This window comes from Vanellus vanellus (assembly GCF_965231255.1).
Source record: "Vanellus vanellus genome assembly, chromosome: 15".
Lineage (NCBI taxonomy): Eukaryota > Metazoa > Chordata > Aves > Charadriiformes > Charadriidae > Vanellus > Vanellus vanellus.
Window position 1 is genome coordinate 10,304,000 of NC_138920.1, and position 17,094 is coordinate 10,321,093.

A 17,094-nucleotide genomic window follows, 5' to 3' on the forward strand; every position below is an offset into this window, starting at 1 on the left:
CCGGAGCCGCGGGGAGTGAGTCACCGCGCGGGGACTTGGCCGGCGGCGGGGAGGGCCGGCTGGCACCCGCCCGCCCTTTCCATCTTTCACTCTCCGAGTCCCAAAATCGACTCGAAGGAGGTATCGCAATCAAACTTTCTGCTTCTCGAGTTTGTTGTCCCGCAGGCTAGCAACTGCGGGCCGGCCAGGGAAACTCAGCGCACCTCACTTTCCTAGCTTCTGTCATTTTTGGACGTGCCGAGGCGGAAATACCTTCCCCGGCTCCGCGGGCCCGTTATACAACCGGCGTCCCCCGACCCCCGAGGGACCCCCGTCCCGGCGCCCCCGCGCCCCTCAGCTCCCCCCGCGGAGCCCCGCACTGAGCACCCCCTCGCCCCCCCCGCCGGCTTTTGGGGAAGCCGCCTTCTCCCCGTCCCCGCAGAGGCTGAGCGCCGGGACCCCTCTGCTGTCGCAGCAGCGATGCCGCGGGCAGCCACCGCTCCCCTCCTCGCAGGGGCTGTCCCTCCCGAGCCCCAGGCGCGCACGGCCGGCAGAGAAGCGCCGAAACCCCGCGCCTGGCACCCGGGCTCCACCTGGATGCTTTGCCCCTTACCAGCCCCCTCGACGGGCCGCTTTAGAACCACAATGTTTACGAGCGAAAGCCTACAAAAACCCAAAGCGGGAGGGAACCCACCCCGCAGCTCCGGCTCCCGGGCAGAGGTGTTACGCTTGAGCTAATTAGCGTGCTTGATTGGACCCGCTATTGGCATCAGGCGAAGTAAAGTCGGCACCACCTGATTCCGATTTCGACACATGAAGGGGAAACCGGTGTCGCTGCTTCGCTCGGAGAGCAAAGCACTTGTTAATTAATAGTCGGGAGAAATTATTAATTTCGCCCCACTTGCACCCTTACGCTCCTCACTGTGGCACTAACTGCTCACCCCAGCACCCCTTGGTGTAATTGCACTGGGAAACGCAGAGGAGGGGAGCTGGGGAAGGGGCTTTAGACGGGAGGGAAGCACTAAAGCAACTGGGAAGGGGCGAGCTGGAGGGGGCTGAGGGCGAGCAGAGGGAGCAGCCGGGTGCAGGGGGACACACACACAACCTGGGGGGGCCGAGGGCACCGGGCCCTGCCAAAGGGTATCCCAGAGTGAGTGGAGAATGGGCGACCCCGACGGAAAGCTTCGCCTCCTCCCACGCTGAGCTATAATCGGGGGAGCAGTCACAGCTCAGCGGTTATGGCACACAGGTTGGCTTCCCTCGTCTGGACCGGTTAAAAATACAATGTCTTTCTTTTAATAGCTCAGTTTGATCGGCTCCTGCTAGTTCACATGACAGGGTTTTCCTAAAATATCTTCTTCCACCAAGTTTTTTCCAACTTAAAAATGCTGAATCCTGCTACCCAAATTAAACTCAGTGCAAAGCTTAAAAAAAAATAAATAAAGAAAGAAGTGAAAGAGGGCTGGCGGCTGCCTACGGACTGCTAGCATTCCCCAAACCAGCATATGACACAACTGTAAGATTTCCAAAGCTTTTGGAGAGTTCAGCGAGAGAATCGTGTCCTCCACTGGCTGCAGCTTCCCCGCTGAGTTAAACTTTCCTGACGGAACCTTTCTCCATCTGGCCCCGGCTCCCAGCGCGTTGTGAGCGGCCGCGGAGGAGAAGGGGATGTCGTTCAAGTCTTATATAACGGTGCAAGCTGGATGCGGGGGCAGAGACTTTCCCTAGAAACGAGAGATTTTTATATATATATAGTTATTTTTAGCTTCCTTTTTTCAAAGGAAGGCCAAATATCTCCGACTTTCCTTTGCTTTCTTATTTTGGTATCACTAAGGGATTTTATTTTTAGAGGTAAGGAGCTATTAATAGCTAATATTTTTAGCTATTTATTCCCTCTTTAGGAGAATACTTCCTCTTCCTTTCAGGGGCATATTCTGGACCGCATCCCTAACCCCCAATAACAGACCCAACTCCCCACCATGCCCACGCCACCCTCCGGGATTTGCCAAGAGGATGCCCGGCTTTTGGGGACAGGGGAAGGGGGCTCATCTCCGGTCCCTGGTTCCGGCCCCAGGCCCGGGCTCGTTCCTTGGCTGGGGCGGGGGGGGGGGGGCGGTTTGGAACTCGACGTTCTCCCCGTGAGCAGCCCGGGCTCCCGGCCCAGGAGGCTGAGCAAGGAGCTCCCCGCCCGGGAGAGCAGAGCTACGGACGGCCGGGGAGGGTGTCCCGGCCCCCGGGGGTCCCTGGCTTGCCCCGGCAGCTGCCCGAAGCATCGCCCCGCTACCGGGCAGGGCCGCTGCACCTCCCGCTGGCGAATGAGCGCTCCCTGGCCGGCTCCACGCTGTTAATTGGCAATAAAACCGAAAGAGCTTTTTAAAAAAATAAAATTCTCATGCTCTCCAGGAGATAAGACATCAAGGCTTCCTGAGGATGTGCTCTCAGGCCATTGGGGCAGCTGCCCGGAGTTTATCATCGTAGACTTCACGGAGACATCTCTGTTTTCCACTTGCAAAAGGTATTTCGGCTTCACAGCAACAATAAGTAATTTTGACAAAAGCTCCTCACCCTTCCAAAGTAAATACCGTTCTCCCCGAATCTGCCATAACATACAATGCACTCCCCAGCACCACCTCCACTATTGAAGACGTTAAGCAGAGTGGTGCCTAAACACCAGATTTACATACTCCGGCTGTGTCTTCACTGCACCTCACCAGGAGTCCCCCATAGACCCCAACAAGGACCAAACAATCCCACATCTGCAGCTGGGCCTGCCTGAGCGACACCAACCGGCGCCTCCCTCCGTTCTTGTAACAGTCCTTCAAGAGCATCATGACTACATGTTACCAACTCAAGCTTATTTCTGACAATGCACTTGTCTAAATAACGTATTCACTCACTTAATTAAGTTGCAAACAGGGTGTCTGATCTTGTAATGATTCGGAAATCCACCCACACACAGCTCTCTCAGATTAGAACTAGAACTTCTTGAAATTTTCCCCATCAAAACATTTTTGCCAAATGAGAAAGGGCTTTTCATCTACAATGAAAATTATGAAAATTGGTTGAAATTTTCTCCTCCCCCCCAACAAAACTCAATAAACTGAAAGGCCATTTTTCAGAGTTAAAGTAGTTTTGCTTGATTTTTGGTTGGGGGTGTGTGTGTTGAGTGTTTTTCGTGTTTTGCGTTTTTTTGTTTGTTTGTTTTTTTTAGAACTGACTTTTACTAAATGGATTCTGTTTGTGAACATTAAAAATAATTTTTATAAGTGAAGAGTGATTTTTTTTATTTTATTTTACTTTGTCTTCAACAAAGGCAACCTCAGAAAACAAAACCACAAATAAAAAAAGATATTGAAGAAAGTGTAGAGAACATTCTTACTCTTCCCACTCCCCTTGAATATTTCCTGTAAAGGAAAAAATAAATGTCTTTCAACTCACTCATAGAACAATAGGGCCCCACTCTCGCTGTCTTTAGTCAGGCAGCTCTTGAATTAGAGTCCTCTTATGGGACCAAGAGGATGTAATTAATTCAGCTGGCCTGATACAATGCCATCCAAGGCTGCAATTTCCCGTTTTACCTATTACCGTGTCCGTCTCCTAGAAATGTGTCGGGTTGCAGACAGACAGCGAAGCGCCTTTGCAAAGCAGCCACACAAGTGCGTAACCACTGGTACATGTCAATGTCCGGCACCATCCGTCAGGTTACACGTGAAAGAAGTACCAGAGCTGGACCTGCAGCTGTAGGAAAACCTATTCTGAGCCCCAGCCTCCTGAAAAACCCGACCTGTTTGGGGTTTTTTCCCCCCAATGCAGGCAGAAGCCCCCCGGCTGAGCCTGCCGCGCCGTCGGGGGCCTCCGCCCGGCCCCGCAGCATCCTCCCGCCCCGCCGGCGTCCCGCAACCTCCCCGCAACGGCTCCCACCGCGCCTCTGGGACCGACACCCCCGCTCACGTCTACCCTGGCGCCTTCGTTTGCCCAAAGCCCGCACTGATTCTCGGACAGGGAATTTTAGAGGCACCGGAATTCATTTGCATGAGAGAGAAAAGGAGGCGGGATGGCCCGTTAGGCACGTCGGGAGCCATCAGACTCCTCGGGAGGCTTTTTTCCACGCCTGGGCACGAGCCAAACCCCCTCGTTCAAGCCGAAAATCCGAGAGTTTACATATATTCCCCATACCCATGTGGGGAACGAAGCGGCTGAGGCAGCACCCCGCTCCCGGACCGCGGGCGCGCAGGGCTGCGCGGCAGCGGGAGGGTCCCGGCGGGACGGGGGGGGCAGCCGGGAGCAGCAAGGGACGGGGAAGGTGCGGGTGGGTCGCGACCTTTGCAAGCAGGGTTCAGGCGGGCCAGCTCGGAAATAAAAGCAATGCACCGGTTTACCGGATGGCAAACGGCGCTCGGTCTGCTCCGAACCTGAACTGCGCTCAGCGCACTCGGATGAAGCAAAGTTGTGCGAAGAGGGATGTTTGTACACAATGGTCTATGCTTTTACCCAAACATCAAACAATGTTTTCAGGGAACACTTAAGCCTTCCAGATTGGCACTGCCTTACAAACCACTACCAATGACTAGGTCAACTGCTCCGAGGCTTTTTGCAAACAAGCATGTAGGACAAAAATTGAACAATTGAACTATAGCCTTTTTTTATTATTATTTTTAAAGCAGGACTAATTAAACAAGTAAGAACTCTGAATGAGGCTGTAAAGATGTTGGTTTCTTGCCAAAGATATTTTCTTTTTAAGATTATAAAACCATAGGGATTTTTGTTTGTTTTGTTTTCCACGATTTTAAGCTACGATTCAGAAAAAAAAAAAAAAGATACAGCCAAATAGAGCAGTTACTTGCTCGAATAATTGGAAAGAACATTAGTCATACTTGGGAGTTGGAGAGGTCCTTCCCTATGTGGGCAAGGCAAGTAAACAACATGCTACCATTTACCTGTCTCTTGTAGAGCTTAAGTCACCATAACTGCAGTCACCAGGCCGCGCTTTGGGGAGAGATCGCCAACAAACAGTCACGCATGAGAAATGTCAATTCTTTAATTTATTAACCCTGGATTTTTAGCCCCATCAAAAGTTGCTACCTGGGAAATTCCCATTATTGGTCATACCAGGATTAGAACTGGCTTGTGAACCTCCTTCCCTTTGCATAGCTCAGGAAAAAAAGGAGAGGAAGAAACCGCACGTGTTGGACAAGACCAGTCAGTGCAGATTCACAGGCAGCTGCCGGCTCAGCCTACAGCAGCCCTCAAGCTGCTCCATCCAGTGCCCTTCCCTGGGGCAGACTGGGAATGCTTCCCTGCCTGCTCTGTTCAGCCAAGCTGGGTACGACAGAGAGCCTGTCCCCTAAATTAGAGTTGTTACAACAGTACAAGGAAAGAGCTGGTCGCTTTTGCACATTGGTCCCAGCTCACAGAAGTTTGTGGAACGAGAGCAGCAGCATTAATCAATCACTATTCCCAGCTGTACAACTCACCTTCGCCTTCCAAGGAGTTACTGTAGAGAACCAAGGTAGGAATTTGAAAAGATCCTTCTGATTGCAGGGGATTAGGAACATTTTCTCCCAGCTGTTCCTTTCAGAGGGGCGGGTTCTTCATTCCCTAGGTACATGCCCAGGCGGCAGTGGCTTCCCAGTTCTCAGCATGGAGCTTCCTCCAAGTCCCACACAGCAGCGAGCCCCTCTCTAGCGGGGCTGGGTGGGTGTTTGCCAAGCTTTTGGAAAGGGAAAGTATTCATGGTTGAAAGCTAGTCCAGGAAGGACTTGGCAAAGCTAGACCGAGAAGGTGACTATGAAACCCATGATGCTCACAGAGCACCTGGACTCACATGCCCGCACCTATCAACTCCTGGCTCAGCTGGAGGACACAGCTATGCTGGTGAATAACTCCAAAACACACCAAATCAAAGTCACACTGCTTTCTCTCTATATCAAGTGATTCTTTCATGCCAGGGCAGAGTGAATTGCAGTTTAGAGCAATATTCTTGTATCTAAAGACAGCCTACCACCCGCTGGCAGGGCACTGGCAAAAATGAACATATAAACAGCATTGGTTTCAGTTACATTAGGACATAAGTTGGTTTATTAATAACAACAACAATGAAGTAATCCAATTAGACACCTGTACATTAGGTTTGGGATGGAAACCCTAATACAGTCATTTGCTATGTCATATGATGGCTAAATAAATAAAGATGATAAAGAAAGGCCATGACTGTTTTGAAAAGGTGGGTTTTATCCCTTTAATATCACCGCCAGGGCAAGGGAATCCGATATTATGTCCCAAACGCAATTTACGATTCATTACTGGGGCTCTGGCCACACCCGGCAGCTAATCTAAAATTTCACACATTTAATGAACTTCATACTTGAAATATGTGGTCTGTAAAATCTGATTTACACTGTTGTTAAAATAGTTGGTGTTTGAAAGAAAATATATTTTAAAGTATGTATTTGTGCACAAAGTTTGCTTTTTTTTTTTTCTCTAAAAAATCCAAACCCGGTCATTAATTTACCCCAAAGCATATAAAACGTTCCCCACAGCGTAATTTCTAGTGCAGTATTTCTTTCAGCACCTCAGATTTACTCACTATGTTTCTACAGGAGCAACTGCATTCAGTTATACAAAGGAGTAGAAACCCCCACAATGTAATTGTAGGTACCTCAGTGGGTAAGTTAACTTGACAAGTCAGTTCATGATGGAGTCCAGGGTCTATAATTAGTCCTTACCTGCCACCATCGTAAAACCCTGCATAAGGTCAGTCCTTGCCTGGGCCGTACAAGCGATACCTTGCAATCCCAGTTCATTCAAGCGCGTTGGCTTTTTATTGGATGTTAACACCTGATATTTCCTTCGGGCTCTGGTTTTACTGAATGGCTTTGTAGCACTACGTTCTTCAAGAGCTGGAAGGGCAACAGGAGAGGAAAGAAAGAAGAGCGGGAACCCGCATAAATCACCGCCCCGCACGGCGTCCTGACGGTGAAAGATCACAAGAGACACCGAGGCTGTCGAAGGAAATAGCTGTCGTTCACGTGTGAAATACAAGATGTTTCTTTCAGTTGAAGCCTATTTATGGTGAACACTGCACCTGTAAAAATTAGTTCCACGTTTCAGTAACAAGGACTCGCAAGAATTTGACTCGGACTTGAACAAAACCCGAGGATAGTGTGAGGGTGTGGACGAACGCGACCTGCTCGTTTACACCAGCCGCGGGTCTTCCGCCGAGATACCAACACAATCCACTTTTCCCATCTGATTTTAGAAAGATTTTCTCTTACAGGTTAGTGTTGCAAATAGCAATTCCACTTAGGAAATTTGTTTTCTGGCTCATTTCTCCTTGTGTATAGGAAAGATCAGATATCAAAATCTGATCAGCAGGAGGCCTGAGACTTCCTAGAAGCAAAACCGGGCAGCTTCGAATCAAACTTCAGTCTATAGACAGTTGCCTGAGAAATTCTGGGGCTGGCTTCAGCCCAAAATGTAAACTGTCACCACTTTGGTTAACTTACCTGGATGCAGCTAAAAGGCAGCAATGCGACTTGACAAATAAATAAAAGGATACTAAAGACTGGAAAGAGGCATAACCGGAGAAAGGAAGATAGATGAGGGGTTGACAACATCTAACCTTGGTCTTTTAGAAATTTCTTTTTCACTCTACAGCCCAGCTGTGAGGGCAGAGAAGGTCCAAGTCCCTACACCGCACTGCAAATAATAATTGACAGATGCTGCTTTAGAGTAGCTCACAGCACACAATGATAGTGTAGAACCTGTTTAAAACTGGTCTTCCCCTTCTCCGGGATTTTACTCACCTTGGACACAGAGGTAAGGAGAAGAACCAGGGTTGGTTTCCAGCTCACACTTTAGGCAAAAAAATGTCCTTGGTCTTGTTTAATTTTATTCGTCTTCCATGTTAAAATCACTTTTCTGTTTGTCATTTGGCTTAAAGTAGTTGTTCCAGGCTAGAACGAAGCCAAGATAGTATACTAAATAATTAAAGCTACCTTAATAAACAGCAGGATGTAACTGCTCCAGTTATGTTTACAAACGAAATTAAGAGAAGGATCTTATGTGTGAATCAAGTGATTAGTAACTACATCTATGTGCAAAGGCAACGTGTACGCAGACGTGGAAATTGGGCATGAGCACTGCGCGGGCTGACACCCACGATGCTGCCGGGGGGAATTTGGGAGGTGAACCTCGAGCGGGCAGGGTGCCGCCCGGATCTCCTGGGCTGGCTTCCCACCAGCCCAGCTCCGGCAGCAAGGGCTCTCCTCGCTCATGGTGCAGGCTCACGCCAAGGCCGCCTCGGCAAGAGAGTGGTTAAAACGCCGGCTGCTCTTCACTAGGGCTCAGAAATCTTGCAGCTCATGGTGTGCCGGTTGTCAAACATAAGGAGAACGGGATGGAGCCTAACAGAGGTGCAGCTGGAGAGCAATAAGCATTTCCAGCAACATCTCCAGGGCAAAGATCCTACCTGGTAGGGGCCGAGAGGACCGCTGGCAGCGCTGCTGCCCTCGCAGCAGGACGACGAGCTGCTGAATTCACCATCTGCCGAGGTCCAGAGGTCTCCCCTCGAAGGTCCCGGCCTTTAACTCTGGGAACAAGATCAAAGCCAAAGGCAATAAAAACATCGAAAGCATAACCCATTCAAGCTCCCAGTCCCAAATTGGCACCGTGGCCTGCCCAGGAGAGCCTATTCACACGTGGGACCCTCCCGTCCAGAGGGAGAGCGACGGCTCTGCCTGCGCTGCCGAGGGACGGCGCTCACAGCAGCGGCAGACGCAGGACACAGCCATTCACTGGAAACCACCGCAGCGGAGCAGAGACGCTGTCAGACAGAGGGAGTGTCAATCCTTATAAAAGTGCCTTTTATTCAAAACCTTAATCTCCAATTAATCTTGAGAAGGGTGCAGAGGAGCCCTGCGCCTTTCCCACCGGCCCAGCGCCGAGCAGCATTTCTTTCCATGGCCACACCACCGCTGCTGCTGGAGCGGGTAACGCGCTTCTTCGAGACCATTACGTGGCATTTGATATAATGGCGTTGCTGACGAATGGTTTGTTCTTATTTTAAATATGAATCCCAATCAAAAGCGATTTCCATCACTTTTTGACGAGTCACACGCCGGTGAAATCTGCCACCGCACAAAACGAATCCGAAGGGACGTGTCCTAAAAGCAGAAGAGCCAGCACAGGACAGATCTAACAGCACAGAAATATAACGCCTACAGCTGAGCTCCAACATGGCTTTTTCGGAGCAGATGTGACACACATGAGTGAATACGCTGCCTCTGAAGGCTCGAGCCCAGGCGATACCCGCTCCCCAGCTGTCCACCAAGGTGCGCTCCGGCAGCGCTTCTGAGCTGACTAAGCAGAATCACGCAGCACAATCAGTTCACCTCTACTCATGCTCCTAATTTATATTGTGGGTAATTCTGCTTTTACCCTGGTAAACAAGTTTCTGGATATGGTTAAGCTACTCAGAGTGTACATTTAAAATAAAATCTGTTTCACATAAAAGGACAAATGAGAATGACTATTACCCCCATATTTAATGCGCTAAATTCTTTTGCACAGATTGTTCTTGTTACTACTTCTTTCTGTGAGAGAATCTGAACAGCACACAATATTCCTCCTTACGTGCACAATTACAGCAAGCCAAGAGAAGGAGGCTTTAAAGTGGGAATGCAATGATTTTAAAGCCCTTTTTTGTAACCCACTCACTCAATAACAGTTCGGTCTTAGGCCACAGAGGGAGGAAGAGCAGCAGAGAAGGACATTCTTCCGAAGACCAGATCCTGCAAGATCCTCACCATCCATAACTTTAATTACAAGCAGCAACAATTCAGAGATTCGCCACGTAACCTAGAGAGCCTGACACCACCCAGAGGGTTTTAAGGCCAGGAAATGCCAGCTCGTGGCCCAGGGAGACCACAGCACCAGTTTTGATACTGACCTTAAACAGATGCTGGACCAGGACTCGGTGCTGCCGCTAACCGCTGTCACGCTCAGCAAAGTTTTCCCTTGCATCACCTTTCTGCAGTTGCAGCAATGTTATTTCTGCAGCCGACTGCTGCTCATGCTCTCTGAAACTCACCGCTTTCACCTGCAGTTGCACAACACTTGGCACAGGTGTAATTTGGATCTGCAGGTCCAGGTTTAAGATGGAAGACCCCAGCAAAACGTTTTTGATTTGGGTTTATCAATACCCCACATAATAGGGACAGGTTTTTTGAAGCCTGCAATCACATTCATAATTGCAAAACAGACATCCGAATACTCTGGGGAATAAGCAGCTTTCCTATAGGATTGACTCCAATGTTTAAGGTGGGGAGAAAGTCTAATAATCAAAACGAGAATATTGTTCTGCTCTCTGTGCTCTGCCATGGCCTTCTGCTCGTCTCCTGCCTGTGAAACGGGAACAGGAGCAGTTACCTTCCTCTAGTGAAGTTTTATCATGATGACGATATTTAATGCTGTGGTAATGCAATGGAGAAGAGGCAGAGGAGGTGCGCAGCTGCCACACCGTGAGCCACCAGAAGGCAAAGACAGAGAGTGTATTGACGAGGTTTTCCTCTCTCCAGATGGTTTAAGGTACAGGGAAGCTTCTCTACATCTTCATACAATACGTGAGGCTCAGGGCCATAGAAAGATACCCAGTTACCAGCCAGCACCTATTCTTTTTTTCTTTTTAGAAGAAAACAGAAAAAAAGACATGCTAGTGTCTAGTGTATAATACAACCACAATTTGAAAAATAAAGCCAGGCATTCTTTGGTAAAGCCTAGGCTGAAAACTTATCCCAGGATGCGTGATCTTCCAAAAATCTGCCAACCCCTGCAGTGTTCAAACTTCTTGTATGACCACAGCCACATGAAGAATGAAATTAAACTCCATGGAAATCTTTGACATTTCTACTATTATGCAATGTTTGGGTGAAAAAAAAAATTGCAGAAATTCTCCTTCCCTTTCCAGAGTGAGTCTAGAAAAACTATTTCTAGCTTTTTTTAATTACACATTTCACCATTAAAAAGAAACCATCCATAAATTAAAAGAACCACTAACTAGGGCTTATGTAACCCATTTAGAGTGGGAAATTGGTAACACTTGGGAGTGAAGTCTGTTACTGTGATTTCTGGAGTCTACAGCATTCATTTGATGTGTGCAAACATCACAAAAATTGTTTATTTAATATTTGCATCTTAACTATTTTATATATAAGAAGTTAATCATGAAAAAGGTTAAGATGCTGGCACCTGCGTCCTATAGAATCTACAAGAAAATATTTAATAAGTGTTTAATTATCTGAGTTTATCACTGCTTTAGTGAAATAGTCTCTCAAGTCATAGATTTACTTTATCCAATTTTTTTTTTTTTTTGGGGGGGAGTGTTTACAGCTCCATTACATTTTTGGTAGAAAACTGTCGTACTGTGTTCTTAATCAACGCTATTGAAGTTTCCCCTGCAGAGAATATGCAGTGCTCGACTCCTGCCTCTCCCCCCGGTTTCTGACCCAGAAGCGGGGCGGGCAGCCCCCGCCGCGGGACTGCTGCTGTCCCCAGCCAGTTACTGAATCAAACCTTCAAGCGAGGAGAACATTCCAAAAATAGCTGTTCCTAAATGCTATTGCATCATAGCTTTTCCAAGAGCAGCATGTATATGTTTCAAATGAAAGACCTTCTCCTAATTCACAGCGGTGGGCACCAGCAGGAACAACCATCTTCTCCCTAGTTGGGGTTGCACCAAAAATTGCGAGGATGGTTCGACCACAGTTTTCCTGACTGAGCCGAGTCTCTTGAAACTGAATTTAAAAATTACAGGGCCTGTTAAAAATCCTCGGGACAGTTGGGTACTCTGGGACTAACCGGTTGTAGAAAAGGCCGCAGCAAAGCTGCAGCCCAGGGCTGAGGTTCCTCCTGGCAGTGGCAGCCCCAGGTCCTCTCTCCGGAGCGGTGGCAGGAGGGCAGCGGGGCCAGCGACCTGCCTGTGCCCAGCAGCCGCTTCCCTGCTCCACACGGACCTCACCCACAAAAACCACAAAAAACAAACCAAACAAAAAACCCCCAAACAAACAAAAACCCTCAAAAAACCCACCACAATCAACCCCTCCCGCCAAAAAAACCCAGCCCCCCCTTCCTGTTAAGACCGTTAGGAAACTGTTTATAACAAAGAAATTAATGAAGCAGATCAACACTAATGAGCAGAAAGTACTGACCATTTCTCAGAGACGCATTTCCCACGTAGACAAGTTAAAGGGCCACAATGCAACTTAACCTATATACTCACAATTCTGTCAACACACATCTTGGACTGATCACACCAGGACTAACTCAGGTGCATCATACACAGTGTGTATGGATGAAGTAAAGAAGTTACATTAAATTTATTTTTCCACCTTGTTTTACAACATTCCCTTTTAAGTTTTTACACATCTGCAACATATAACTCCACAGAACAATAGATAATTGGCATTCATATTTCTCTTGAATCAAGAGTATTTACACATTGTTTAACTAGATGACAGGTACAAAACATCGGCACCACAGTAAATATAATTTTGACACCAGAATCCATTTCCCCAATTAAAAATTAAATTAACTTAACATTTATTTTTTTAACAATTTCAACAATTAAAAATGTTCTCAAAGGCATATAAGTACACAAGTTGTAGTAGGCAGTAGTAATGGACCATATTGGCAAAGCTGTAGAACCCAGGACTTCATGCAAATCAAAGAGCTTGTTAACTATGAAATAACTAATAATAAATAAAAAGTAAAAGAGCCCACCCAGCTCACGCTGAAGATTTTAGTGGGCACCGGACTGACCCCAGCAACTGTGGAGATGAGTCAAACCCCATCTGAACCGTTGTGTGAGGGTGAGCTGCATGCCATAGGAGTTCTCACCCCGGTTTAGAGCACTGCTTGCGCAAACCAAGGATTTAGGATGCGCCAGATGGCGCAGCAGCTTTCTTCAAAAGATAAAGCCAAAAGACAAGCTTTAGGGATTCACACATCTAACTGTCCGGGGCTCCCTGACAAACTCAGCTCAACTACAGCAAAATTTTCCTCGGCAGTTGCAGAGGACGAGAGAGGTCGTCACGGCGTTTAATTGTGATGGTTCAGTAGACCACAGAAAAACACTGCCTTTGGTGCCGCTCAGTTTGGTTCAGCCACAGCTGTAGCTCTCAGCACGTAGTTCTCAACAACGAGGGGCCACCGGCGATGTTAGTTATCACTCCCCAGCCCAGTTCTGATAAGACCCTGCACAGATTTAAGCTGCTGCTGTTGAATAAAGAATGTGGCATTTCAATTGCACTACGAGCTGAGCAAACCAAATGTTTGCAAAGGTAAACAGGACAAGCTCTATGGAGGAAACAAATACAGAGTTAAAGAAGAAAAAAACCCCAAACAATGAAAAGAGTTGCGAATTACTGGAATTACTGCAGAGATGCAAGAAGAGAAGTGCACGTCACAAAGCCTCCACGTTCACTAACCACCGCAGCAGCACAGCACAGAGCGTTGGCTTCCCTGAAGCAGCCACGGGACGCGAGAGCACACGGTGAGACGTACACCGCTACCCCACAGCATCACTTGGAGCACAGTCCCAAAGCACACAAGTTATATGAACTGCTACAGTACATAAACCAGAACAAAAAAAGGAATAGGAAGAACATTAAGTAAGGCTACAAACAAGATACTACATAGAGCAAGAAAACAATGCTTCACTCCCAATAAGCACAAATTATAAGCATACTAGAGGAAAAAGACTAAATTAAATTTCCAGCAGAGAATCCATTTATTCAAATGTACAGTAAGTATGAACATATGTATTAAACTTTGCTTTTAAAAACATTTTTTAAATAACTTAAGAGAAATAGATTGCAGACATAAAGTGCTAAACTTGAAAAATACAACAATCATTCCTCTTTCCTGCTGTTTGTTAGATGGCAGTTTTAATTTTCTGATTGCTTTTAAAAAATGCAGCGTATACCCAGACAGAAATGACTTCCTGCATTTACAACCTTGTGCAAAAAAACTAGCTGCAAAGGAATAGAATTTGCACTCCAAAACACAGCTACAGATTACTATCAATTCTACTAAATATGCGTTCCTCATTAAAGTTAGGATTCAATAAATATAACCGAAATAGCAAGTCACTCCCTTTCTTGGTGTAAGCTAATATTTTGCAAATATGGTCCACTCAGTGTAAACTGTATTGACTCCAGGAAACAGTGAATTCTACCATATATACGTCTCAAATATTTACATACAGTAGCATGGCACTGTTATTCTTGCAGGACATTTAACTACTAATACACACGAGATAGGGACAGGGCTTTACAAAGACGTGTGCTGCGATGTATTTGCCAACAGACAAGAGGGACTTGACCTCTCAGTCACAAGAAGTTGCCAAAAGAAATTCTTGTATTTGAAGCTACTTAAATCAAATGCTGACTGGGGACTGCATGGCCCATGCTATCCAGGAGCTGTAGCAAGTCATGAGAAAGACAACATTAAGTATCTTTTTGGCAAAGTGGCAAAATTCACAAAAGGCTGTTGGCCAACTCTCCCACAAATGGGCTGTTCAGGCACTGCTTTTCCTCCATGAGACAAAGCGTTGGACTTCTAGGGCCGTTCCCAACAAGAGCATGTACGTCAAATCGGTAGAAATGTATATTACTATTATTTTTAGGAGGGTAAAAAAAAAAAAAAAAGGAAGAGAAGAGGAAAGAAAAGGCAATTTTTCAAAATATTATGAAAAGGTGAATACTAAGAATTAGCTTTCCTTAGCCAGTAGGTTGTTTCTGAAGGCGACTGCTATATATTGGGACTTCAGACAAAAGCCTAATCAGAAGACTGGCACAAGAGAAAACCAGTGAGTTAGATTAAAGAATGTTTGCTGTTCTTATTCCCGAAGGATTTTGAAACACAATTTTCTAAATTAAGAGAGAGTTTCCCCCCATGAAATAACAAGGTCATATGGACTTGCACCTTTCTCTCACCCCGAGCCACATGCATTACGAAGCTCATCCAAGTTTTCCCTAAATCTTCTGGAAATTGCTTCCCTTCCTCTTTGATATTTACTCACAAGAACCGAGAGCAAGGAAGGCAGGTCAGGTTCTGCAAAACATTCCCTGGAGCAACTACCACACAAGCCACGGCTATCTGAGATTTGAAAATTCAAGATGTACCACTATGGGTCAACGCAGACTCCAGCTCTCCTTTTAAAACAACACTCCCATTTTCCACCGATTTTCACACCAGACCTTTTAATGCAGCGTTGTGCTCCTTGCGACAGCGGAATGCCTGCAGCAATGGCAACAGAGGCTGGCAGTCCATTAAAGAGGTTCAGCACGGCGCAGGGACAACCAGGGAGCTGCTGCTCCTCACAGCGGCGTGGCTGCCCTGACCTGGAAGCGTGGCCTTGAGAGAGGAGAAGGGAGCTCCGGCTCTGGGCTCTGCCCTTCCTGGTCCCTCCACGCAGCCAAGCAGTGCCAACTCCAGTGGTGGTTTTTGTGATGTGGAAATGAGACAGCAAGCAACTAATTTGGCACAGACTAAACAGCCCTTAAATGAGGACGGCTGCCAGCAAAAGCTCATCCGTGTTTGATGCAGGGACCCAATGGTAAAGGGTTCTCGTAACTCTCCGTCATTCTCCTCAGCAGCCTCAGTAGGTGTTGCTCTCCTCACAGTGTTACAGTGTGGGTCAATCCTTATTATAACAACAGAACTGATTGAGTTTAATTTTTGAGAATTAAAAATCAGCAAGTAAATTTCCTCCGCGCACGAACCTAACCCCTTTGTACGAACCCCACGCCTGCCTCTGTGATTCAAGTTTGGTGTTTAGAGCAAAGCAAGCGCAAGGTTCTCAAAAAACTGCCTCTCTGCAGGGAGCGTGTCACGAACATCCACCTAGGAGTGCCTCAGCTTATTTGCAGCTCATCTTCGCAGTTTCACCCTAACAGGAAACAGATTTCGTGTAGCTGTGAGGAGTAGCAGCTCTGTGACCTTTCCTTTCGGTCTCCAAGGATTCAAGACACGTCTGCCACATTGTCTGCAGAACAGTACGAGTCTCTTCTCACGTTGTCGACACATTTCAAGTCTGATCAACTGCGGATTTCTTTTCCAAAGAGGATTTGCTTTAGTTTAGATAATTTTCTCCTATACAAATAAATACAGAGTAAAGCTATTATGTCACCAGCTCCTTCTAACAGGAAGCACAAAAGCTAAACAAAATTGAATTTCTTCACTTTGGATTAGGTTTCTCCATATTTATCAATGGCTGGATACCTCCAAAATCACTAGGGTGACTGACCACATTTTCAACTGAAGGAAAATCTCAAACATGCTCAGATTCTCAAGTGTGTGTAGATCCGACATGCTGGAGCCCCATTATGGAAACAGCATGCCGTAAATCAGGAATAAGCTGTCAGCAGTATAGTGCATCACCTACATTAAGGGATTTCCAAGACATAAAAAAGAACGTAACTACTTGAATCAAAAAGATAAATAATATAAACCAACATAACACAATACAAGGATCAGCACAGATACTTTAAAAAGTAACTTGAACTTGTCAAATGTAAATGCCAAGGTCAGTTAGCAGCTTTCAGATACATATAACCACGCATGAGAAACCCATCGTCATCACAGTTACACGCATTTGACCCCAGTTAAGATGAACAAAAGAGACAAAAGCTGGATGAAATAACAAGTGCCTCTGCCCTCACAAAAACTCCCTTTTATCGTTAGGTTTCTGTTCACGGCAGTTGTGAAGTCTTTTTCAATAAAGCAGCATGTAATAGAGATTACCACATGATCCTTACGCAAATATCGGACGTATTTGTTATAGTAACAACTACATGATTTTGTCTCTCAGCCACGGGCAGTGTCTGTCTCTGGTGTGCCAGGAGAGCAGCCCTAGGATGTGAGCTTCGAATAGCTTGGTGGAGAAAACCTTCGTCTCAGGTACTTCAGGACGTAGAGGGGAAGGCAGCTCACCAGAGTGATGACAGTGACTTTCCACAAGAACGACAAAGTTGCAATGAAGTAAACATCTGTAAAAAGAAAAGAGCACAGAGCCCCTGATGACGGGAAGTACGTTCTGGGAAGAGGTGCAGCAAA

The 17,094-nt window shown here is 46.7% G+C and overlaps 1 protein-coding gene across 1 annotated transcript in view; it reads right to left on the reverse strand.

The window, feature by feature from the left end:
* Positions 1 to 16,616: 16,616 nt before the first annotated feature.
* The window catches only part of ATP9A (ATPase phospholipid transporting 9A (putative)), a gene marked incomplete at its 5' end in the record, with an annotated part of 60,529 nt that continues 60,051 nt past the window's right edge, over positions 16,617 to 17,094 (reverse strand). The window contains one exon of the mRNA XM_082491084.1: positions 16,617 to 17,027. Within this exon, the coding sequence (XP_082347210.1) occupies positions 16,891 to 17,027 (137 nt within the window). The 3' untranslated portion in view covers positions 16,617 to 16,890. The remainder of the gene's footprint in view (positions 17,028 to 17,094) is intronic.